This window comes from Wyeomyia smithii, chromosome 1 (assembly GCF_029784165.1).
Source record: "Wyeomyia smithii strain HCP4-BCI-WySm-NY-G18 chromosome 1, ASM2978416v1, whole genome shotgun sequence".
Lineage (NCBI taxonomy): Eukaryota > Metazoa > Arthropoda > Insecta > Diptera > Culicidae > Wyeomyia > Wyeomyia smithii.
In genome coordinates this window covers 178,861,187-178,887,882 of record NC_073694.1, presented here as the reverse complement: position 1 = coordinate 178,887,882, position 26,696 = coordinate 178,861,187, and the positions used below count along the sequence as shown (strand labels likewise).

General features: G+C 40.1%; 1 protein-coding gene across 7 annotated transcripts in view; it reads left to right on the top strand.

Moving 5' to 3' along the window:
- The window catches only part of LOC129717572 (retinal guanylyl cyclase 1-like), a 74,728-nt gene extending 53,122 nt beyond the window's left edge, over positions 1 to 21,606 (top strand). For all 7 annotated transcript variants that reach the window (XM_055667565.1, XM_055667570.1, XM_055667568.1 and 4 more), the window contains 7 exons: positions 18,910 to 19,045; positions 19,150 to 19,364; positions 19,443 to 19,466; positions 19,537 to 20,149; positions 20,421 to 20,702; positions 20,765 to 21,038; positions 21,095 to 21,606. In XM_055667565.1, the coding sequence (XP_055523540.1) occupies positions 18,910 to 19,045; positions 19,150 to 19,364; positions 19,443 to 19,466; positions 19,537 to 20,149; positions 20,421 to 20,702; positions 20,765 to 21,038; positions 21,095 to 21,318 (1,768 nt within the window). In that variant the 3' untranslated portion in view covers positions 21,319 to 21,606. The remainder of the gene's footprint in view (positions 1 to 18,909; positions 19,046 to 19,149; positions 19,365 to 19,442; positions 19,467 to 19,536; positions 20,150 to 20,420; positions 20,703 to 20,764; positions 21,039 to 21,094) is intronic.
- The last annotated feature ends 5,090 nt before the right edge of the window (positions 21,607 to 26,696 follow it).

The window sequence follows — 26,696 nt, the reverse complement described above, 5'->3', positions numbered from 1 at the left end:
GACAGGCTCCAGAAGCGGTTTTTCAATGGTAGTACCTCCAAACTCATCGTATGGGTCGACTGCATGCAACCTAAGGCGATACGCAAACAACGATATTGTATTCGCTCCAGTTTGATCAAATGTGTGTTTGCTGCGGAGCGGAAGCAGAAACACCCGTATTCAATAACAGACAATATCGTTGTTTGGTAAAGCCTTATAAGGTCTCCTGGATGGGCTCCCCACCATTGTCCGGTTATTGTACGAAGAAAATTCACTCTTTGTTGACATTTTTTCATCAGATACCTCACGTGACAACCCCAGGTGCCTTTAGAGTCGAACCAGACACCAAGATATTTGTGTACCAAAACCTGAGAAATCGTTTTACCCATTAATTGTGTTTGAAGCTGAGCAGGTTCATGCTTCCTAGAAAAAACTTCTATCTCAGTCTTCTCCGGAGAGAATTCGATACCTAGCTGTAAAGCCCAAGCAGACAAATTGTCCAAGGTATCTTGCAATGGTCCTTGCAAATCGGCAGCTTTGGCTCCTGTAACAGAGATTACACTGTCGTCTGCAAGTTGTCTTATCGTGCATGAGTTTGCCAGACATTCGTCGATGTCATTTACATAAAAGTTGTAAAGAAGGGGGCTTAAACATGAGCCTTGGGGAAGACCCATGTAGCTAATGCGAAAAGTTGCCAAATCGCCGTGCGTAAAATGCATGTGCTTTTCGGACAACAAATTGTGCAAAAAATTGTTCAAAGTTGGAGAAAATCCTTGTCGGTGAAGTTTACCCGAAAGAATGTCAATAGAAACGGAATCAAAAGCCCCCTTAATGTCCAAGAACGCAGACGCCATTTGTTCTTTGCGAGCATACGCCAGCTGAATATCTGTTGAAAGCAACGCAAGACAATCATTCGTCCCTTTGGCACGGCGGAAGCCAAATTGAGTATCTGATAGTAGACCATTTGATTCGACCCAATGGTCTAAACGACGGAGTATCATTTTTTCCATCAATTTCCGGATACAGGATAGCATTGCAATCGGCCTATAAGAGTTGTGATCAGAAGCTGGTTTCCCTGGTTTTTGGATGGCGATCACCTTCACTTGCCTCCAATCCTGCGGTACAATATTTTGCTCCAGGAACTTATTGAACAAGTTCAACAAGCGCCTCTTGGCATTGCCGGGTAGATTCTTCAACAAGTTGAATTTGATTCTATCTAACCCAGGCGCGTTATTGTTACAGGACAGGAGGGCAACTGAAAATTCTGCCATCGTAAAAGGTGATTCAATCGCGTCGTGGCCCGGAGACGCATCGCGAACAATGTTTTGCTCAGGAACAGAGTCCGGACATACTTTCCTGGCAAAATCAAATATCCACCTACTCGAAGACTCCTCGCTTTCGTTGACCGTTACGCGATTCCGCATTCTTCGGGCTGTGTTCCAAAGAGTGCTCATTGATGTCTCCCTCGACGTCTCGGTTACGAACCGACGCCAATATCCGCGTTTCTTTGCCTTAGTCAAGCTTTTAAACTTGGTATCAAGCTCCGAATAACGTTTAAAGTCGTCGGCATCGTCTGTATCCCGGAAGGTCAGATACGCGTTGGATCTTTGCGTGTAGACATCGGAGCACTCTTGGTCCCACCACGGAGTGGGAGGCCGTTCTTTAATCGTTACGCCGGGATATTTCTTCGTTTGGGCTTGCAACGCGGCGTCGAGAATCAAGCCCGCGAGGAGGTTGTATTCTTCAAGTGGTGGATGATGTTGAATCGACTCGACCGCTTTTGAAATCATTTCCTCGTATAACTTCCAATCGACATTCCGTGTGAGGTCATACGGAATGTCAATTGGTCGCATGCGAGTTGACCCGTTATTAATTGAAATAAGAATAGGCAAATGGTCGCTACCGTGAGGATCAAGGATTACCTTCCATGTGCAATCCAACCGTAGCGACGTCGAACATAAGGATAGATCCAAAGCGCTTGGGCGCGCTGGAGGTTTCGGGATACGTGTCATTTCACCGTTGTTTAAAATAGTCATGTCGAAGTCATCGCAAAGGTTATAGATTAAAGAGGAGCGGTTATCATTGTATGGGGAACCCCAAGCCACGCCATGAGAGTTGAAGTCTCCCAAAATCAAACGTGGCGAGGGAAGAAGTTCTATTAAATCAAAGAGCAGCCGTTGCCCAACCTGTGCTCTGGGAGGAATATATATTGAGGCAATACAAAGCTCTTTACCTTGTATTGTCATTTGACATGCGACAACTTCGATGCCTGGAATCGAGGGGAGGTTAATACGATAGAAAGAATAGCACTTTTTAATCCCTAAAAGTACTCCTCCATATGGGGTGTCTCGATCAAGGCGAATAATATTAAAATCATGGAAGTTGAGATCAATATTTGAAGTAAGCCAAGTTTCACAAAGAGAAAATGCATCGCATTTGTTTTTATTTATCAAAACTTTAAACGAATCAATTTTTGGTAAAATACTTCTACAATTCCACTGTAACACAGAGATAGAATCCTTCATATACGCAGTTGAATTAGGCATCGAAGGATACAATCGCTGCAAGGAGGGGCCATTGGGCAGTCAACTGCTTCAAAAATGATCTAACTGTTGGGAGAAATGCTGTAAGAAAAATTTTAATTGGATCGGGTACATTGAAATTTTCAAAAATCCAGTCCACAATGTCAGAAAATTTCACTAATCCAGAGTTTGTTTCATCAACTGGATGTGCAAAAGGAACAACTGGGGTTTTAGATGTTCCTGGCAGTGCTGGGAACTCCTTCTGGGACTTTAAATTTGCAAGCCCAGGAGGAGTTTGCTTCGGTTTTTCCGCAGCACTGTTTGGTTTGTTCGTACTTTTCATTACACTTTGGGAAATCTTAGGACCTTTACGGGGAAGTTTAGGAGAAGAAACATTTTTCCTCTTCCTAGACTCCCCAGGATTGGCATAAGATGTTCCCGCTGATGTATCGTCAGAATCGGTTTCATCAGAGGGCAACAGATCAAAGGGGTTCGATGTTATGGTAGAAGTGGTCACGGTCTTCTTCAGCATCTCAGCGTAAGAACGCTTTGAACGCTCCTTAAGTGACCGCTTGATTTTATCTCTGCGCTGCATGTACACCGGGCATGTGGAGAGCTCATGCGTGTTTTCCCCACAGTGAATACATTTTTCAGCATTAACACTGCAAGAAACTTCCGCATGAGTCTCCCCACACTTGCTACATCGTGCCTTATTGCAGCAGTAGGCGGCTGTGTGGCCTAACTGCTTGCAATTGGTGCAATTCATAACACGGGGTACATACAATCGCACAGGCAGACGAACCCGGTCGATCGAGACGTGGCTAGGGAGTGCAGATCCGGCAAACGTAACGCGAAACGAGTCTGACGGAGTGTAAACTTTTTTACCGCCGACGAGAGACATGGACCGCAATTGCTTACAATCCAAAATCTTCGCCTGTGTTTCGGTATTTTTGAAGCAACCGGTTGCGCTTTTTAGGATACACTCGACAGACAGACTCGAATCGGTTATGACACCGTCGATCCCCACGTCTCGTGCGGGTATGTAGACGCGATACTCGCGTGTGAAGAGCTCAGAGCAAGCGATAGCATTGGCCTGTGCCAGATCACTGACCACGACACGGAGCTTGTTAGGTCGGACATTGGAAATTTCGGTCACGGCCTTGTACCCCTTCGTCAGGTCTTTTGAAATTTGCAGTACGTTTAATCGCTTTGAATTCACTCCTGCCTTTGGACGAAAATAAACAGTATAGCTGCCCTGTTGAGATCCGTCCGGGTAAAGCCTGGGGCGAGGGGGGACTGGAGAATGAACAGGGGAGGGGGTAACAGAAGGGTCAGGGTCAGGGGGGTTCGGGGATGGTGGCACGGGAGGCGAGGGATCTATATCCATTGCGCTAAATGTAGCGCACTAGCGCACTAGCGCCGACAAGAACACGTACCTCTTTACTTATTCCTTCCAGCAGTGGTTGTCCGATCGTTCGAAGCTGCACCCAAAGCAGCCAGCAGCACCAGTACAGCAGCACCAATACAGCCACCAGCAGTGAGCCGGGTGTGAGATCACTCAGCACAGCGACACGGACTCGACTGTCAACTGATGGGCTTGGATTAAAAAGATCTATTCACGGTGCACAGATCAAAACTGCAGCTAGTATTTTGCACCAATACAGCCAAAGTTGTGAGCCGGGTACAGAACGTATCGACACAACTCACAATCTAGTTGGCCTTTAGCGCGAATAATACACTCTTTTGTTTGGCTATTCGTACACACGGACCGGATTGTAATAGAACGACCACTTTGCACGTCCGTTTCTGTCGAGTGTTCGACGCGGAATGAACTTTCCACTGTGTTATCAGAAACAAAAAATTAGCCTGGGGGCTAATAGCGGTCTCGATCAACTAGATTAGGTGAGAGAATTCGTTATCGATATTGTTTTTGGCACATTTTGCATGTGTAGAATAAGTACAACGATACACTGTGCCCAGTGCTGAGTCGAAAAAATTTCCTGCTCGAAAAGATCCTCGACTCGATCGGAAATCGAACCCGATATCACAACCGTGTGGGAGAGCTAGCCGACCGACATCGCTAACCACAGAGCCACGGGGACTACTATGACTGTGTTATCAGAAGGAATACCTTATTCGCAGTGTCAGTGATAACGCAAAGAAGCAATCAACATCATATTCGATATTGGTACTTATTACGGGAGTCATTTCACGGTGAAATCAGAGTGAAGTGAATACAGTTCTATTACGGGACTCACGTAAGTGAGAAAAATGTCGCAAAGTGACATCTGCCGTAAAATCTGGGTTATTATGAGTGTCAAATCACTGAAGTGAAAACGGAATAAGCGACGTTTCGCGCGGAATTATTTCACGGCATTTTTGAACGGTGAAATGATTCCACGAAGAAGGGATAAGTCAGGAAAATTGATTGAATTGGGATCTAACGGAAAATATTAACGGAACGGAATGAAACAGAAACCGATCCTTGCCTCAAAGCGGTCAAAGTTTCAATTTTCACCGATGAAAAAATGCACGCTAGTTCATGAAATTTTTCGATACCGAAAAAAAATTTTTTTTGATGTCAAATGTCTTAAAGATGCAGAAAACGTCAAAAAATTGGTGTTATTTAAATAAACGGAAAAATCGACTTTCTGGGACTTAAAAATTTTTGAGCTGGGACACATTCTTATTTCACTTGTCCTATTCTCGATTTCACTTCACGGAGGTAATTTTTCCTCCTCACTTGAGGTGGAATCAGGAATAAGTCTAAAAAAGTGAAGTGAGCGTGGAAGGGAATAGATTTCACCGTGAAGTGACTCCCGTAATAAGCACTATTAAATTGAACAGTAAATTATCCGTTCCAGAATGAATTAAATGCCCCAAGTGGAGAGTTAATACTTTCTCTTTTATTTATTACTTAACCTTACGTAGTTCTACGTCAACCTTGCCGTCGTGGCTTTGCAAAAATCTAAAAATTTATAAATGTATTGCAAAATTCAGTAGCGTAACTCCAGCTCTCTGATTGTTATCGTCTTGTGTATTTTGCTCCGTGATTTCACAATTTTATTTTAAGGGGTTATATACCTTTTTGGTCGAGAAAAATGATGGAAATTTGAATTTATCGTTAAGTGCATAGCACCATTTTTATTGCATCAAAGTGGTATTTTTCTGAAAGTACAGTTTATCAACAACAAAAACATACGTTTGGTTCTGAGATATACCAATTATTACTGGAGTAATGGCCGTTTCTCCAAAACGCTTTTTTTCTCAAAAAGATGAAGAAAATCGGTTCAGTAGTTTTCCCGCAATCAGGATCACGGCAAAGTAATTTTTTAAGCAACACCATTACGAGATAAAGGCGTATAAAGTTTCAGGTTTGGCTTATGCGGCCGTGGCGAGGCGCGCTGCAAATGGAGGGATTTGCTTTCTCCTTTTTGCTCAGATCTCCATGAAAATTTGTGAAAATGTTCTTAAGATGTTTTACTTCAAGATAATGCAATAAAAAAAATTCGATTTTTTGGAAACTAAAAAGGTAGGGTAGAGCGGGGCTAGTTGGTTACGGGGTAAGTTGGTCAATGAGAATAGCTTCGAATCTACGTATCAAAAAAATCGTGTAATATAGGTGATATGTAGCAGTTAACCAGAGAATTTAAATGACAAATTGAACTACAGTTTTAATTAGGAAGGATAATAAATACAGGTTGGTGCCAAATTGGCCATCAATTCTACTCGGTTTTCAAGTTGAAACTTTTTGTCTAAACAAAGCTGGCCAAATTGAAATAAACCTTCTTCAATGCTTAATGAAAGTACTTTTTGTTAGTTTCAAGTTGTGTAGAGCAAGTTTTCGCCAAAATTTTTTTGTTCATATATTTCAAGTTATTTTCATATTGAGAACATGAGGGGCTAGTTGGTCACAAACGAGCGGGGCTGGTTGGTCCTATGCACATCATCAATGAATTCAAGTAACCAAGTATATGCAATTCCAGGAACGGCGCATTTCGTGATGCAAACTAAAACCAAGCACAAACAGCATATGCTCTGCTTAGCAAAACCATTTATACAGAAGTCGCTATTTACGCGAAGGATACGTGCCGCGTACTTTTCTCATGGTTTGGGATTTCGTAAAGCAAACGTATAAACAAAAAACCGGAAGAGGTTTGACTTCCGCTGAGACGCTACAGGTTGCCGCAAATGCAGTGAGGAAGGATCACTGAATTGTCCTTCCGAAATAAAAATGGTCAATTTACCCCACATCCTGACCAACTTACCCCAACTTGGGGCTAGTTGGTCAATTTGGCATCCACTCAAAGAACATAAACTATTCGCAAAATCGTAGACTATTTCGAGTCGTTCATATTTTTTCTAGAAACTACAGACTTAACGCAACATTTTCATGTAATGAGTTTTTGTCAAAACATTCCCTACAAAAAGTTACAGAGCATTTTAACCAAAAATGACTAACTAGCCCCGCTCTACCCTATATAACCCCTCAATGTTTTAATTTTTATCAGAGACAGAAGCCGTCGAACTGCCATCTGGTAGCTGTCAAGAAAAACGGATCATTGTGTCGAAATAAAATACATCCGCTAGAAGTATAACTCTCAGTAGTCATGTATAAAAGCTAGCAATCACAAATAAAGTCTTCATTGTCTGCCCAATCACTGTTGCAAGAGGATGATTTACTGGAATGTGGATCGTCCAGCCCATTTTCTCTTTATTTTGATAATACCAAACATTTTCAATAGATCCTACATACATCCCTAGATTGACCTTGCGATATTTTTATAATTTGCAAATGCATAACGAATTAGTTATTGAGCGAGCTCAAACTCAAAAGACAAATTGTTTGCAATGATTGGTTTTATCGGAATAATAACATCCTTGCCTTTAAACTTCCTTCGTTTCTGGAAATGGTGGTCCATATTGGGTGATATTCAGTCATTTTGGCCTATTTTCCAGAAAACGGAAGTCGCCATCTTCGAATTCAAAACGGTGTCTAGAATCGATTCTTGGCTCTCATGAATTATCTCTATTACGAAAATACCCATATTGGGTGGCATTCGATCAATTTCGGCTATTTTACAGAAACCGAAAGTCGTCATTTTGTATCCTAAAAGGTATGTGGAGGCAATTTCTGGTCTTTGTGCATCATCCTTATTATAAATAAAAAAGCTTATTGGGTGGTATTCGGTCATTTTCGGCTGTTTTTCAGAAACCGGAAGTCGCCATCTTAGAATTTAAAATGGTGTTTGAGGTTAATTGTTGAGTTCTGTAAATTAAAATGAATTTCAAAATGGCAAAATGGAAATTTTGATATTGAGTGGTATTGGGACATTTTCAGCTATTTTTCAATAACTAGAAGTTTCCATCCTGGATTCAAAAATTGCGTCTATAGTTGATATCTGGCTGCTGTACATCGTCCCGATCATTTTAGACTGTTATCCGCAAAATTGGTTGGAATAACTGTTCAATTTGCATGGGAGACCCCTTCTCCTCTTCAAACTATAGAGGAGTGTCATACCATCATAGAAACATTTTTTGCCTTCAAAAGCTTCCACATGTCAAATTTGGCTCCATTTGCTTCATTAGTTCTCGAGTTGTGCAGAAATTAGTGCTTGATTGTATAGCCCCCCTCCCCCCCACAACGTTCCAGAAGAAGGAAAGATGTCGAACCAACATAAAAATATTTCTTGCTTTCAAAACTTTTACATGCCAAATTTAGTTCATTGACTTATTTAATTCATTAGTTATGCAGAAATTTGTGTTTCATTTGTATAGGTTTTCCCTTCCAGAGAAGCGAGGGGTATCGAATCTTCATTTAAAAGTTTATTGCCCCCGAAAACATCCACATGCCAAATTTGTTTTTTTGCTTGATTAGTTCTTGAATATTGCAGGAATTTGTGTTTCATTTGTATGAGAGCCCTCCCTTTTAGAAGGGGTAGGGAAGCCGAACTACCATAGAAATGTGTTTTGCTCCCAAAACCTCCTTTTGCCAAATTTGGTTTTATTGGTTTGATAAGTTCTCGAGTTATGCAAAAATTTGTTCTACATTTGTATGGGCACCTCCCTTCACGAGGAGGAAAGGGTGTCAAACTACTACAAAAATAATGTTTGCTCCCAAAAACTTCCACACGCAAAATTTGGTTTCATTTGCTTCATTACTTTTGGAGTTATGCAGAAATTTGTGTTTGTGCCCTTCTTTCCAGAAAAGGAAGGGGTGTCAAACTACCACAGGGATATTTTTTCTCGAAAACCTCTACTTTCCAAATTTGATTTCATTTGTTTGATTAGTTCTCAAGTTATGCAGAAATTTGAGTTTCATGGGCACCTTCCTTCCAGAGTAGGAAGGGGTACCAATCTATCACAGAAATATTTCTTGATTTTCAAAACCTCCACATACCAAATTTAGTTTTATTGGCTTGATTATTTCATAAGTTGTACAGAAATTTGTAATTGATTTGAATGAGACCCCTCCCTTCTAGAGGAGGGGAACCTTTCCCGGCCTAAAAAGCCCCTACATACGAATTTTCACGTCGATCGGTTCAGTAGTTTCCAAGACTATATGAATCAGACAGACAGAGAGACAGGACTGCATTTTACCTTGTGTAGATATGTTTGCATGGTTTTTGCCGCAACACCCAGTGGAATGATCAACAGACGAAATCGGTGGACCGCACTGGTGATTGGAGATTACCCTCCACAGGACCAGATTTTGGATCTCCCGTTTGAGTGGGAAGCACCGTTGGACAGACATACTGAGCATGTTAGTGACTCTGTGCGAACCCGACTCGTTCACATTTAGCCGTTTAAGCACTATTAAAGGTTAGTTGTGCGTATGTTCACTTGTGATATGTGTTGTTTGCTTGCTTGCAGTGAGTGAATCACACTGCGTCATAGGCAAATAGTAATCAGCAATCACGATAAATTAAACAAACTTAGCGGTGTCTTTATTATGACACATTAATGGCACTTTTGAGCGCCTTAAAATTATTCAATTGAAGAGGGTGGCGACTACCGGGAAAAACCGGGAGAATCAGGGAATATAAGGGATTTAATTTTTCGATCAGGGAATTTAAAAAGTCATCAGGGGAAATTTTAAAGGCTTGGGATTTTTTACAGAGTTAGTTCTGAATTGGATTTATTTCAATGCATTTGATGTGGATGGTCACCAGCAACCCTACAACAACACTCAATAAAAATTTGTTCCAGGTAGAAGAATTTTCCTGGAAAGTAATTTTCTAGAAGAACGCATTCATTTTAGCAAAGGCTTTATTTAACCCCATCACCGCGAAGTGACAGGGTTTTTCTCGATAAAAGACCCTCAAACTCTTCTAACTCAGCAACATGCACAATTTGCATAAACTCTGTTGTAAATTAAAGGTCGATTTGTTCTCCAACCGTTTTAAATAGTTCCATCGTTAAACATTTCAAGTATATTTGTTGAAATTTTAGTTAAATTCCCGCGAGAATGGATTAGAGCATTGTAGCACTGATGATACCTTGTACAGGGTTAGACAATGCAACTGTAGTGACTTTAGTGACCAAGATGTCAATAAATAGTGATTAAATTTTGTGAAAAGTATCCAAATAGGTACTAACATGTCATCAAGTAGTGCGCGAATTTTATGCTTATTACTGCCCTTTTTTATAAAACCAGTGGTTAGACGAGATTTTTTTCTTCGGTTTCTTGCAATTGCTTCCAAACTATTAACGCACCTTCTAACATCGCCTGAGCTGGCTTCACTATCGCCATTGTCATATTCCAGTAATTAAAAATGGTGATTACTTCCTTGCAACCAATTAACAGAAAACTCAAAGACTTGCTCAGTAGTTTGAGTGTGTTCATAACTCGAAATATAGTGAGTGAGTGGCGAGTTAATGTTATCAAATTTCTACCCCAGAATTTTCACCAGCAGATAATTCTGCTGAAACTAATTTAGGGTAGGGAACATATTTCAAGCAGCTTTAGGAACCGCCTGTGTATTCAGACGAAATACTCGAAATGTGTTGGGTGAAACTCAAACAGTAGTATATCAAGCTGTTCGCTATCGTTTTCTCTATCAAAACTCGTTTTCAGTTTGTAAAACTAAGTTAGCAAACTTTGACAATCGTCAATCAAAGTTACGAATCGAGGGACACTATTCCAATCACCCCGAACCTATTTCAAGCAGCTTCCATATGTTTTGCAGGCGTTTTTTTTTCAGCACCCGAAGTGGCTCCTGAATGGCTGCAATATAGATCGACTTGTTTCAATTGCAATTGTTCACATTTTTTTTTGTGATTAACGGTATTACTTATATTCGTGAGGCAGCTAGACAATCAAAGTTTTCGTTTCCATCATTGAAATTGTCGATATTGATCAAAATGCAGGAGTTTGAGGCCTGTTTTCTTCGACTGATTAAAATAGGCGCTACTGCTTAAGCCGTTCCTTACCCTAAATGAGATTTAATCTATCATTAAAATTTTCAAAAGTATAAATCACCTCGTCACGATGGGATTTTAAACATTTTTAATAAAGTTCTTGAGAAATTCTCAGGAGTTGTTTCAAAATGAATATTTTGCCAAATTATTGAAAAATACTGAAAATAAGCAAATTTTGAAGCCATATAAGAAACCAGCTGAGGTTTAAAGTTGTCAAGCAATCATTTTATGATGATACGAGCTAATAAATCTGAAGGTTATTCAAGTGGAGCTGCTCTTCTATACATATAAAAAGCATTCGACAGTGTTAAGCATAAAGGTTTGATTGTGAAATTGTTAATTTCTAATTTTCTACTTTTTACAGTCAAGAATTCAAAATAATTATTCAACTGATCCAACCAGAATTCCAGATCTGATTGATTTTCTTGTCAAAGCAGGTGTGTCTCAAAATAGTTAATTGATAATACTGTTCCTGTGAATTTTGGTGCCCCTAGACGTTTCGGAAATGCCTCAAGTCTTCAGAGACTTCAATAAAATTTTCCCGTAAGTAAACGGAAAAACGACGAACACGGCGAACAATTACTCTGCGGTGTTTTGACGCACTTCTGCATTTACTAGAGGCATCAAAACGAACAGGTTAAGAAGCTATAATATTTCTAGGGTACTTATTTGAGCTTAATGGCAACTTTATTTCACTTTTGTCGACCAGTGTAATTTTCATTTTTCATTTTATCAAACTGGACGTGTTTCTCAACAAAAAAATATTTTTGTTCAAGATTTAAGTTAGCAAAAGCGAAGCTAAACTGTTCCAATTACTGGTGGAAATTTTAGCAGGAACCAGTTTAAGTCTGATCCTTTTTAGTTTTGACTTTTGAGATTTAGGTGGAAAAACCTATGACAGTCGTAACTTAAATCAGTTTAAAATAATTGAAAAATTTGAACAGTCAGGGAAAAAATTTGAAACATCAGGGAATCAGGGTTGTTAAATGTGATAAAAAGAGTTACTTTTAAACAATTCTTTTTTTCAAAGAAAATTTTTGTGCCACCCGCACTGTTTGACAACTTCAAATATATGATTGGTGCTATTTTGTGGCCATTGCAAATTACCATTTGTTAAATTACTAGACGATTATAGTTATGCCGTTCAATGAAATTGGCAGTTTAATCTGTGTTACATATTAATAAATGGTCCAATCACAGAATTCTAATTTACATAATTTAAACTAGCTTGGAAACTGAAACATGATCGAATTGAGTGACAAACAATTCTTTTGGATCCAATCAATTGCTTGGATTAAATGTAGAATTGCGGTCACACATTTCATGATTTGCAAAGCAAGGAAATTCAACACTGTCCAAGAACGTGTTTGTGGCGCTTAGAACGGCCAATTATAAATTATACTTGGCAGGAGGAATAAAAAAAATTACTGCTGATGTTTTTCGCACACAACGTTTGTATGTATACCTATGAACAGCGTGCAGCGCGACCCGTCCCTTTTTTCACATTTCTTCATTCTATCACCTACGCCGCGCCGCTTGGTTTTTGTGTTAGCACTCTCCGTGGGTATTTGCAAACACATATTTTTTTTATCACACGGGTTGCGGCTGTGACTTCTAAGCAACCTCTTCCACTATTTCTTTGTATTTATCCCTTACTTTTAACGTATGGAACTCATTCGTCTCTTCTTTCTTTTGACCGTGCTTCTTGTTATCTTTATCCCAATTTGTTTGAACACATTTTTACATTTAATCATTTATCTTATTGTTTCATCTTAATTTGCTGTTATTTATAATTAAATTGAACTCTTTTTTCTATCACCATACTGATTGTTTCATCCTGTTTTTCATGTATTTTTCTTAATTTTTTGTTTCTATCTTTCCTTTCCACATTGTTTTTTTTTTTTTTAATTTTTATTTTATTTAACATCTTCATAATCTAATAATCCTAATAATCTTTTTTCGTATATTTACTTCTTTTTTCTTTTTAATTTTTCTTATCTCTATCCTTAATCTTTAATATTTATTACTTATTAACTTTCTTCTATTTTAGTTTTCTTCTTCAATTTTGTTTTATTTCATTATTATTTCTTTGAATCGTTAATTCTTGTTCACTTTCAACGCATTGCCATTTTCAATTTTTAACCCAAATCTCACGTGACGACACAGCTGATCAAGTTTTCAAGCTGTCTAAGCAAAGATTGGGCACCAAAGACGTTTAAGCTCTTAGATTGATGGCTAAGAGAAAAGATATCAAATCCCTATTATCCATCTCATTCAAAGTTGGCATGAGTGCTTCAACTTCAACGCGGCCGAGAAAAATGCTGTTCTGCGAGTTTTGAGACGCAAAATGATACTGCCAATTTTCGGGGGCCTCGAAATTGTCAAGAACAGATCATCAAACATCTCCAATCATAGATCTGACATCGACTAATTTCCAAAGACAACACGATGAAGAAGTAAAGTCAGAATGAACTCTTCATTAAACGTAATCCTTCCTGTCTTTCAACAACTGGAAGCCCTAAATCCCTCATCCGCAGTTGTTTCATTCCAACTAGCCGTTCCAGAGCTGTGTGTGGCTGTGAAAAAGGGGTATCCCAAAAAGTCTAACGCATACAAGATTGACATTTGCCAAGATTTGATTTTTGGGAGCTGACGGTGACTAAGGGCCTTTTGCCCTTTGAATAGCATCAGAACACCGTGGATTCGACTTTCGACTGGTCATTTTTTAACTCGCAAAAGGATCCGACAGATATTGTCAACATGTTCAATGCAGCTTTTCGATAATTTGTATGCTGACACAGCTTCCCCCAAGTGCGAACTATTTACTGAGGTTTGTGCCTGATCAGATCGATGCTCCATTACATGATACTCCGCAGGACAGATGTGTACACGGACTTCAAGGTAGCGTTCGGTCTGGGGCTCTCTGCCGTGCTTGTGAAAAGGTTTCGTTTATACCTGATTGACAGAGTTGTATGTGATCATAACATGGTCGTCATATTCGGAGCCATTCACTATATCTTCTGAAGTGCCGCAAGGAAGCAATCTGGACCCCCTTTTGGTTTCTACTTTCATCATCGACGTTGCTGCTATATTACCGCGAGGTACACGGTTCCTTTTTACGGACGATGTGAAAATCTTCATTACTATAGCTTGCCTTGGTAACTGCTGTGAATTACGAAAGTTGCTTGATGCTTCTGGTGATTGGAGCAACCGAAATCTTCACTCTAAATTTTAACTAAGCTGTATGTTCTAACTTAAAGTTTTCACACACAAATACTTTCTTAGATAGTTTTTTATACAACTCCTTATAGCGTAACTTAATTTGAAATAACGTAAGTTTTACCTCGAATGTAAAAAGTATTAATTTAGTCTTATTTCTCATTTTAACGGAACGGTCGCCGTGAGGCATTGAAAAAATTGAAACTTTGCGAAAAAAAACACGAAAAATGAAAAGTCAGATAGGTAGTATAACTATGACTGAACAATGTTTTCTGAGCCACATAGGTGCGTGACATTTTCAGATCACTTTTACTGGAAACGCTCTATAGTTGGCGCGTTTCATCATCCGACAGCCTTGTTTTCTTTGACATCATGTTACAAAGCTGGAATATTTTTAAAAACCATGAATGGCATGTAATCAAATGCAGAATGCAATAGTAAACATACCAATGTGCTCCGGTGGGAAAAAGTTACCTATTGATATTTCCCACCGAGCAAAACCAGCAATCGTGTTTAGAGAAGTGAGCTTAATTTTCGCTCTGACTTGATGTTTTTCAGCATTACTACTTGGAAAGTCTCTCCAGCTGGTCTCGAGGTACGATGCTGGCCTAACAGGTCATTCGTCAAATGTTCGCATTCCGGATTGAGATCACTAGCCTAGTGAACAAAATTAAACAAAAACAATAATGAACAGAAAGTCAAGCTCCTACCGCGGAACGTAGCACCTGGGCTTTGCTTTGCTTTTTACTGGGAAACAGCACAATAAAAACCCGACTTTTTTGTGAGGAATCATTTTCAGATAGCATTCTATGATGGTTGCCCTTGACACCACATAGTCATTCGTAAATTTGAGGGTATACATCATAAACATGTCTTAAATTTGCTGTCTGTTGCAGTGGAGAACAAGCAATTTTACATTCAATTTCTTATAATCTACTATATAAAAATGGAATTCCGTAACGCTTGATCTTATTGATATTATTCCCTCAGTCTCTGTGGTGTACAGTATTCATCATCATTTTGAATCGTTCTAAATCAAAAATAATAAGCGGTGACATGTAGGTTTTTTAACATGAAAATGTTCGCTGATGTTCAGAAAAGACATTAGTTATAAAAAAAAATAGTTATCTAATTACTAAAACTTGAGATATTATTCACAAAACTACGTAAAACATGCAAAATTATGACTTTCTGTGCTAAATTTGCCTCTAAATCAAAATTCAAAGCGATGACATATGATTCTTTTTTCACTAAAATGTTTGTTAATGTTCAGGGAAGACATTCGAGGAAAAATAATTAGAATCTGATTACTAAAACTTGAGATATTATTCACAAAACTACGTAAAACATGCAAAATTATGACTTTTTATACTTAATTCGTCTCCAAATCAAAATTCAAAGCGATGACATGTGATTCTTTTTTCATTAAAATGTTCGTTGATGTTTAAGAAAGATATTTGAGAAAAAATAATAGGTATCTAATTACTAAAACTTGAGATATTATTCACGAAACTACGTAAAACACGCGAAATTATGACTTTCTGTGCTAAATTTGCCTCTAAGTCAAAATTCAAAGCATTGACATATGATTTTTTACACTAAAATGTTTGTTTATGTTCAGGAAAGACATTCGAGGAAAAATAATTAGTATCTGATTACTAAAACTTGAGATTTTATTCACAAAACTACATAAAACAAGCAAAAATATGCTGAATTTGCCTCTAAATCAAAATTTAAAGCGATGACATGTGTTTTTTTTACATTAAAATGTTTGTAAACGTTTGGGAAAGACATTTGAAGGAAAGTAACAAGTATCTGTTTACTAAAACTTGAGATTTTATTCACAAAACTACGTAAAACTTGCAAAATTATGACTTTTTATGCTGAATTTGCCTCTAAAACAAAATTTAAAGCCATGACATGTGATTCTTTTTTCATTAAAACGTTTGTTAATGTTCAGGAAAGACATTTGAGGAAAAATAAATAGTATATGATTACTAAAACTTGAGATATTATTCACAAAACTACTTGAAACATGCAACTTTATGAATTTTTATGCTGAATTTGCCTCTAAATCAAAATTTAAAGCGATGACATGTGATTTTTTTACATTAAAATGTTTGTAAACGTTTAGGAAAGACATTTGGAGGAAAGTAACAAGTATCTGTTTACTAAAACTTGAGATTTTATTTACAAAACTACGTAAAACTTGCAAAAATATGACTTTTTATGCTGAATTTGCCTCTAAAACAAAATTTAAAGCCATGACAAGTGATTCTTTTTTCATTAAAACGTTTGTTAATGTTCAGGAAAGACATTTGAGGAAAAATAAATAGTATATGATTACTAAAACTTGAGATATTATTCACAAAACTACGTGAAACATGCAACTTTATGACTTTTTATGCTGAATTTGCCTCTAAATCAAAATTTAGAGTGATGACATGTGATTTTTTTTACATTAAAATGTTTGTTAACGTTTAGGAAAGACATTTGAAGAAAAGTAACAAGTATCTGTTTACTAAAACTTGAGATTTTATCCACAAAACAACGTAAAACAAGCAAAATTATGACTTTTTATGCTGAATTCGCCTCTAAAACTAATTTCAAAGCGATGACATGTGATTCTTTTTTCATTAAAATGTTTGTCAACGTTCAGGAAAGATATGTAAGGAAAAATAATTAGTAACTGATTACTAAAACTTGAGATATGATTCACGAAACTACCGAAAACACGCAAAATTATGGCTTTCTGTGCTAAATTTGCCTCTAAATCAAAATTCAAAGCGTTGACATATGATTTTTTTTCACTAAAATGTTTGTTAACGTTCAGGAAAGACATTTGAGGAAAAATAAAGTGTATATGATAACTAAAACTTGAGATATTATTCACAAAACTGCGTGAAACATGCAAAATTATGACTTTTTATGCTGGATTTGCCTCTAAATCAAAATTCAAAGCGATGACATGTGATTATTTTTTCATTAAAATGTTTGTTTATGTTAAAATATAAAATGTATGTTTGAAGATGATTTTCTGTATACAGCACAACAATATTGCAGCCTTCTAATAGCGCTCTCGATCAACCAGATTAGTTGAGAAAATTCGTTATCGATATTGTTTTAGCACATTTTGCATGTTGTAGGATAAGAACAACGATACACCGTGCCCCAGAGCTGAGTCGAGAAAAATTGCAGTTCGAAAAAATTCTCGACCTGATCGGGGATCGAACCCGATATCACAACCGTGTGGGAGCCAATCGACATCGCTAACCACAAGGCCACGAGGACCACATACAGCATACAGAATACAGAAAATCACCGAAAAATATTTTATTTTAATTTATACGTTTTTATACGATTACATGCGAAACTTTGACTTTTTATGCGCAATTCGCCTCTGAATCAAAATTCAATGATTTGTTTTTTTTTTTTTGCAATAAAATGTTCGTTGTTCTTTCATCTACAATTTTTTTTGCAGAATAACCCATGTCTCGAGCATGAACATTTTACATTTCTGATGTTTTCGTAGTTTTGTGAATAGTTAAATTTACGGCATTCGATTTACTTTTGTACTTTTGAATTTGAATTTGATTTTTATTAGAGAGCTTTTAACCAGAAGGTCATTCAGCTCTTAATCTTACTGTTTTACTTTTTTTGCGTTAATCCAAACTAAAACTCACATTTAGCTGCAGGAATGGTTACGATTCATTTGTTTGAAAATCGACTAAGAGGCAGCTTAAGCATTAAAAATCGAGAGAAATGAAAGAGTTCTTTCGAAATGGTTTTAGCGATTCAACAATTTTTTTAGAATGCAATGCATTTAGAATCTCCCCGCGAGATCTGTCACTTCAATGTCAAATATAACTTTGACATCAGTTTTGACGGATTGCGGTCCGATATCTGCAAAGATGTTGCAGTTATCGGTCTTGCAGTTAAAAAGTGTTGCAGTTAAAAGTCTTGCAGCTATCGAACGGCAACTGTACTTCTCACTTTTTCCGGTTTCAGATTTTCATTTTAAATCCCTATGTAGCCGAACTTCCTGGCTGGCTGGATTAAACTCTTTGACCAAGCGTCAAAGAGTGTAATCCAGCGTGGCAAACACGGGACAACAGCAATAATGATGTCAAATAAATTTGACCATAATGTCAGAAGGTTAAATATTTGACCGTTGGTCAAAGAGTGTACTATAGGCTTGGGGACGTAGTTTTACGTCAATAGAACATGTTATGTGTGAGTACAATGGGAATATTATAGTAAATTTGCAAAGCATATTAACTCATTGCCGTCGTTACAACCGGGCATAGGTCAAACTTTTTTCGCATACACCCAAAATGCATTAAAATGTATGTTGAAATTTGTTTGACGACATGTCTGCTTCTTATGTCCAAAAAATTAATTTGGTTAAGTCCTTTTCCTTTCTATTGATGCCAAAGCATTCGAACTATTTAAACGTCGATACCAATGGAATCATTAAATAGAAAGTGTCGCAAATCGACGACTGCATAATGCTTGAAGCGAAAATTATCGACCGCAAATTCTGAACTGCAACAGAAATGCCTTTGTTGGATTTGTGCCAGAAAGCGACACTGGCTGGCTTATGGCAATCCAATCTGTACGATGATTTCATTTCAACTCAAACTCAACGTGCTATTATTAACGGTCTCATTAGTTCTAATATTTTAGGAGTAATTTACTGATTAGAGTTTCAGGGATGCTTCGAAACGCGACCTGCTCTGAAACTCTTCTCTTTCCGACTTTCTTCCAGGAATGGTCGCCGGTGGTTCATGTGTCACATGATGCTAGTACTAATGGTCCCAATCTTGGCCGTTATAGTGCAAAATGCCACTCTACTCTACCAGCAGACAAATAAATACGAGACAACGAAGCGCATAGATGAAGAAGTATACTAATAAATTAAACTCTACTGCGGAAGTTGCCTGCCTTTTCGCGCAGAGTATGAGTTGCTAAATCTGATATTTATTGTCGGTTATTATTAAATTTCCAGGTTCGAATGACGATGAGTATGGCAATCCTGGTAAGTGCTGTACAACAGGAACGGAGACTGCTTTCTTACTTCGTGCTAACCCGGAAAAACCGGTCCGACGTGGAGCAAGCAATAAACCAAACCGACTCCGTTCTGGATCGTCTTGTCCTCAGCAGCCACGAGAAGACGATCGAGTTTAACGAGGCGACAAACCAAACAACGCTCGGAGATCTAAGGTACGTAAACCGCACTCTCGTGGTAGAATTACACAATAAACAACTTTGACTCCGTCTATGGCGGATTAAATTTTGAAGCGAAACGAGGGATTTATTACTAAGGTAATTACTTGAAAAAAAAAAATTGAAACCTAATTCAACAAGTTCGGTAATATATTCCTATTGTTCACAGTTTTCTAACACCGGAAGAAATCAATCAAACATCATGCATATCGTTCTTTAAACCCTACAACGAACTCAACCGTCATCTGGTGGACCAAATCAGCCAAAGTGTGGGTTTCTTCCTGAGCGGGACTGTCTGGCGGCAGCTAGTCGTGTACAAAAACATCATCGAGGCTGCCGAAAATATCAACATCGCCACCATTCTGGTGCTGCAATTCATCGCTCGAGGCAGCCTAAGTTTGGATGATTTTGCCCAGTTCGTGCGCCGGGATGCGGCTGCCATGGACCATCTGCGGGTGGCGGAGAATTTTATGACCACCATTACGATCACGAAGGGAAAGGACTTTCACGTCCTTAACAAATGGCGCCGGCACGTGCTTGTGAACTCGTCCACGGAGGAGCGGGAGGATGCTTTCGTCGTATACTATCAATCGGTTCACAGTTTCGTGCGAAACCTGGAATCCCTTCAATCTAACCTGCAGTCGATGGTTCAGGACACGGTGGAAGAGGAGATGCGAAGTGCCCGCTTGCAACTGTTCTTTTCGTTTGGTTTGGTGCTGTTAACTGTACTTGTCAGCCCGATGCTAGTTTTGATGGTGATAAATGCCACTAACACTATTCAGGTGAATCCCACTAATTTATGTTATCAAATCTTTAGTCCCTTGGCTGAAACTAATAAAAATTTCGACCGAAAACTGTCAAATATTCCCACGAATTGAAGAAAAAATAACGGAATAATGATTAGCGCGTATAGAACGTTGGAGTAAATTATACGTTTTACATGATTGTTTTTATATTTTTTTTTTTAAATACGAATGAAAATAATTATCAAAAACTAAGTTAAAAAGAAATTTTGACGGCTTTAGATAAAAAGATTAAATTGGCATATTTTAGGATTTTTCAACCCAACTGGTGACTCGAACCTTGGAACTGCATACCGAAAAGGGTAAAGCGGACCGTTTGCTCTATCAGATGCTCCCGCCGGCGGTGGTGCGTCAACTCAAGCAACAGCGGCAAGTTCCTGCCGAAACGTTCGAATCTGTGACCATATTTTTCAGTGACATTGTTGGCTTTACCTACATCTCGGCTGTCAGCAGTGCGATGGAGGTGGTTACCATGTTGAATACTCTCTACCGGTTGTTCGATTCGATTATTCTGAAGTACGACGTCTATAAGGTTGAACGACCGCTAAAGGAACAAATAAACAGGACAATTGATTACTATTATCGTTTTTATAGGTGGAAACGATTGGCGATGCCTACATGGTAGTTTCCGGTTTGCCCCAGCGAAACGGAGACAAACATGCCGGTGAGATTGCGATGATGTCCTTGGATCTTTTGTGTGGCATTCCCGGGTTTATTATACCGCACATGAAAAACCGTACGCTCGAAATCAGAGTCGGTATTAATACTGGACCGTGCGTGGCGGGTGTAGTAGGAACGACAATGCCAAGATATTGCCTTTTTGGTGACACAATTAATACGGCATCGAGGATGGAATCCACCGGTGAACGTAGGTATTAGACAATGCGTGGTAAGCCACATTTTCTAACTGCTTATTATTTGTAGCGATGAAAATTCACATATCTGAGCACACAAAAGAGGTACTTGACAAACTGGGCGGGTTCAAGATCAAACGTCGAGGATCGGTGGAAGTCAAGGGCAAAGGAAGCATGGAAACCTTCTGGCTGCTGGGGCACACCGTTTACGAACATCTGTCGCCAGAGACGGCCATTCCCATATACAAGCCCGGCATCGTAACCGAGCCGGAATTCCTGCATATTATATCTTGAGCATGTCAGGGTGATGTCACGGAGAATCTAGCGCAATAATTATGTAGTCGGTTGCTCCTCCGGTGTTACAGTTAGCGATTATTCGTTCGACTTTCGGTAATTTTAATTAGTGTTTACGAAATAACATGTTTTGTTAAAAGGTACTCATGTTTGAAGTGAGTTACGTGTATGTTCGGTAGCAAACCTGTCGGATAAACTCTGGGTCCAACATATCTTAGCTGTTTTATTTGTGTGTAGGCGCGATGAAAACTGAACGTTTAGGCAAATAAAGGTATTCCCTTAAATGTATGTATATTGGACGTTTTTTTTTATTTTAAGATTTAAACGTCTGCGTTCCCTTAATTAAAGTCACAGTGACTAACAGACATAACATTTTGAACAAATTTTAAGCAGAATCATCGTTCGCAAACGCAAACGTGCTTAAATCTCATACAGAGAAAATGATGCGTTACAACATTCAGCAGTTGCAGACGATCAACGGATCACCAGACTACAGGAGGCGACAGTAGAAACGACTTCGAGAGAAGTGGCTGGGGGAGATAGAGTTACGGTTAGTCGACGCCGACTGCCAAAGAGTGACGGACGAGAAAAATCAGGCAAGGAATCATATGCTCACAGCAGCTACACGTCAAAACAGGGAGAGATATGGAACCACTAGAGCTGCCGAAAAAAGTTCGGGAAAAGCGCGATTACAATGAGCAAGGACCTTCTTCAGAACAGTAAACAATGTCAAGAGTAAGAACTGTCCTTTAGACATTTTTACGTACGAATGTGTTAGTGCAACTAGTTAAGGAAATTATTTACAAATAGCTGTTTTGTTTGTAATGCTATGTTTTTAGCAACTGGACGCATATTCAGTTGAACACTCATTATATGTTTTAAACTTGTTTCTGAATAAGTTTTTTCATTCTTGATCAGAAATCGGAAGAAGCTGCTGATAATCCACCAAAAAGGTAAAAAGTGATAAAAGTCGAAGCAACGAGATGCGATGATTTACAGTTTGGAGGAAACAAAAGCAACTTTACACGGGTTTACACGTTTACTAGTGTGCGTAGGTGAAAAGTTACTTATCTCTATACACCGATTACAGATTTTCTGGGAATAATGCAGAATTATAGAGTAGTGAGGGCAAAAGTACGCACTTCATTGTTTTTGCAAGAGAACTATTGCAAAAAAAAACTCTTATAAAACTCGGTTTTGTTTCCAAGCGGTACATGACCCTTTTGTCTTCAAAATGTATTACCAGAGATTTTCGAATTTTGTTTGAAGCATGAAAATTTCACTTTATGCAAAAAAATACTCAAATTCGAACTTTAACCCCGCATTTTTTGCTAATCTAGCACCGTTTCATGTTAGCTGCGTTAGAGCAGTGCCCCGAAACAATTTTCTTAATCCTGGAAATTCGGTTTTCCGACGTGGTGTTCGGGACTGAGGAATTTTATGAATATTTGAACAGAATTCTACAATTATACAGCAGGGGAAAAAATGTACTGAGCGATGACATTTTTTTTGGTGACATCCGAGGGCGTCCCTCTATGACAGTGTTGGTGTTAGCAAAATAAAGACAGCCGACAGATAAAATAAGATAAAATATATTGCGACTATAACGTTGCCGTCTAGTTCCCCATACACGAATGTTTTTTTCTTTGCTGTTCACCTTATTGGTTGCATGGTTGCATATAACCAGTGTTATGAAAATGACTGCAAGACAATGACAGCAAATTTTCAACTGATCCGACTCTCATTGTATTGCACAGCTCTCTCTGCTCCCCACACGTTCGGCGAACAGTCCGACAGCTACTGACGACAGCACACATGCAACTCCATACGGACTGTTATTTTTCATCTTCATATGTCTGTTGGTATTTCCAAGCTGTCGCGAATGACAGCCTGTAATCTTCCGACATCCTTCAACACGAATCCGAGCGGGATGTCAGGTGATTATGATCACGACAGTAAGGCCGATGAAAGAATGAAAGAGAGATGGTGCGAAGCACGTTTTTCCTTACATGGGGAATAATATCAACAATGGAAACGGTTTGCTTTGTATTCAATATGCCACCGGCCTGTGAAAAAGGAGAAACGAAAAAATGCAAGTCGACGACAGCCGCAGCCGATCAGCAGGCTGTCAACAGGAACAGGACATTCTCAAAATGAGCAAACTAGGCTGTCATGTCCGAACGAACAAAATACATGCGCAAGAATGAGCTGTCGTACGCAGCACAAGACAGTTTCTTTACCTTGTTTAAGCTGTAGCTGTATGTGAGCTCTCATTAATAGCTCATGCTTGAGGCTGTTAGAGTGAAGAGAGAAAAAAGTCGTCAGTATAGTGTCGCTCTCCAGTCATTTTGCTAAGCTTGCATATAACATTCGGTATGAGATACACACATCCTTCAGTGCACAGACGCTCTATTGACTAGTTTGCTTATCTTTGCACGCAGTCGGTGAGTTGCCGAGCAGTCCTTACGCTTCTTCTTCTCACAGCCTTTTTTAACAGACGTCACCCGACATCCACATAAGCAAATAAAAAAAGAGAGAGAAAATGTCTTCGGTGGATTCGAGCTGTTACACACACGCGCTGTTTGTGTAGTGCAGAAAAACAGCTTCTTCTCTTTTCTACATTCGCAATCCCGAGGACATCCTTCAAATAATGCCGAATCGAAACACGGAGTACATTTTTCGTGTCCTTTTGACGTTGACTAACGTCTATATCGAAGTTAGGCACCTGAATTTGAAAATCTAGTAATAGGGAAAATCAGGGAAATGTGGTCAGGTTTTGAGCGCTTATTTTGCAGTCATCTATAATCAGGTTTTCGAGGTTTTGGCATCAATCGATCAGAAATTCTTTTACGGTTAAATTTATGTAACGAAAACAAACTATTGTTTGAGATACACTATTCAAAAATTGGTAACTAATATCGATTGTCTAAATCATACCGCGCAGCCAATCACTACCTCTCTTCCCAAGCACAGTCGACACTAACGGATACAATCGATCTGACTTTGTTGTTATTGTTGTTGCCACTTTCTGTTTCCGATGTTTATTTACGTCCCGTGTCAATCCATTCTCTATGTAGCCCCTCCTTCTTTCTTACTAACTGACGAAGCCTTGGTATAAAACGTACCGTTCGAACATTTCACCCCATCAGTTTTAGTCGACCTCCTATCCATGGAGCTAACGGGCCTAACGCCGTTGGTGGTGGCGGGCGACTTCAACGCTTGGGCTGTTGAGTGGGGAAGTCGCTTCACGAACCAGAGGGGCCAGATCCTGTTGGGGGCTTTTGCGAAGCTCAACCTAGATCTGGCCAACGTTGGGAACAAAAGTACATTTAGCAGAAATGGTGCGGAGTCGATCATCGACGTGACGTTCTCCAGCCCAGGACTGATCAAGAACTGGAGGGTAGACGATGGCTACACTAATAGCGACCACCAGGCGGTCTGTTATAGTGTAGACAACAACGAGAGGCGGCAAGCGACGGGTAGAGCCAACACTCCGACCGTTCGCGGGTGGAAGACATCGCACTTTGATGCCGAGGTATTCGAAGAGGCAATGAGGCGAAGAGGCTCCGCCCGACTGCTGACCAACTAGTTGCTATGCTATCGCGGGCGTGCGACGCCACCATGCCTAGGACTCGCCAACCTAGGAATGGAAAGCCACCGGTTTACTGGAGGATGCAGCGTGCGCCAAACGAAGAAGAGAGCACAGAGCGCCGCGCAGCATTCAGTTCGGCAAGATCGATGCTAAAGAGTGCGATAAAGGCCAGCAAGAGGGCCTGCTTCGATAGGCTATGTGCGAGTGCCAATACAAATCCGTGGGGTGACGCCTACAGGATCGTAATGGCCAAGACTAAAGGCGCGCTGGCGCCTGCAGAGCGATCACCAGTGATGCTGGAGCGTATCATCGAGTAACTCTTTCCACGCCACGAACCAAGTCCTTGGCCTCCGGCAGTCGAGTCTCACGTCCGACGTTCCAGTATCTCAGACATAGACCAGAGATGGTCGGCCAACCTGCCGAGCATCCAATCCGTGAGCGACGACAGCCGTGTCGAGGCAGGGGAGGAGGCAAGGGTTACGAATGAGGAACTCATCGTGATCGCCAAATCCCTAAAGGTGAGCAAGGCACCGGGACCGGATGGTATCCCTAACCTGGCGATCAGGCTGGCGATAAAAACGGCCCCCGGGCTGTTCAGGGCAGTCATGCAGAGGTGCCTGGATGACTGTCTCTTTCCGGACAGGTGGAAGCGGCAGAGACTGGTCTTATTGCCGAAGGCTGGGAAACCGCCAGGGGAACCATCGGCATATAGGCCTATCTGCCTGCTTGACACCGCGGGCAAGGTGCTTGAGAGGATCATCCTCAACAGACTGGTGAGGTACACGGAGGGTGTACACGGTCTGGCAAGTAACCAGTTCGGCTTCCGGAAGGGCAGGTCCACGCTGGACGCAATCTCTTCCGTCATCAAGACGGCGGAGGTAGCAATCCAGCGCAAGAGAAGGGGAATACGCTACTGCGCAATCGTCACGCTCGACGTGAAGAATGCGTTCAATAGTGCCAGTTGGGACTCCATAGCGCTCGCGCTCAGGAGCATCCATGTACCGGTGTCGCTGTACAAGATTCTGGAAAATTATTTCCAGAATCGAGTACTTGTTTACGACACGGAGGAGGGTCAGAAGTGCGTCCCAATTACCGCAGGAGTTCCGCAAGGTTCTATCCTGGGCCCGGTGTTGTGGAATGTCATGTATGACGGAGTGTTGAAACTCAAGTTCCCTGTAGGGGTTGTGATCGTCGGCTTTGCAGACGACATAACGCTGGAGGTTTACGGCGAGTCTATCGAGAAGGTCGAGTTGACGGCCGCGCACTGTATACGCAAGGTCGAGGACTGGATGCGCTCCAGGAAACTGGAGCTCGCGCATCATAAGACGGAGGTCACGGTTGTGAACAACCGTAAATCGGAGCAACAGGCGGTGGTCAGAGTCGGAGACTGCACCATCACCTCGAAGCGATCCCTGAAGCTCTTGGGGGTTATGGTGGACGACAAGCTCACGTTCGGGAGTCACGTCGACTATGCCTGTAAGAGGGCCTCATCGGCTATTGCAGCACTATCTCGTATAATGTCCAATAGCTCAGCGGTTTATGGCAGCAAGCGAAGACTTCTTGCCAGCGTGGTTTCGTCCATACTTAGGTATGGTGGGCCAGTGTGGTCCAGAGCACTAGGTACTAACAGTTACCGTGGTAAACTGGAAAGTACCTACAGGCTCATGTGCCTGAGAGTTGCGAGTGCGTATCGTACGGTGTCATACGATGCAATTTGTGTCTTGTCCGGCATGATGCCTATCAGCATCGCCATCAAGGAGGACAGAGAGTGTTTCGACCAACGTGA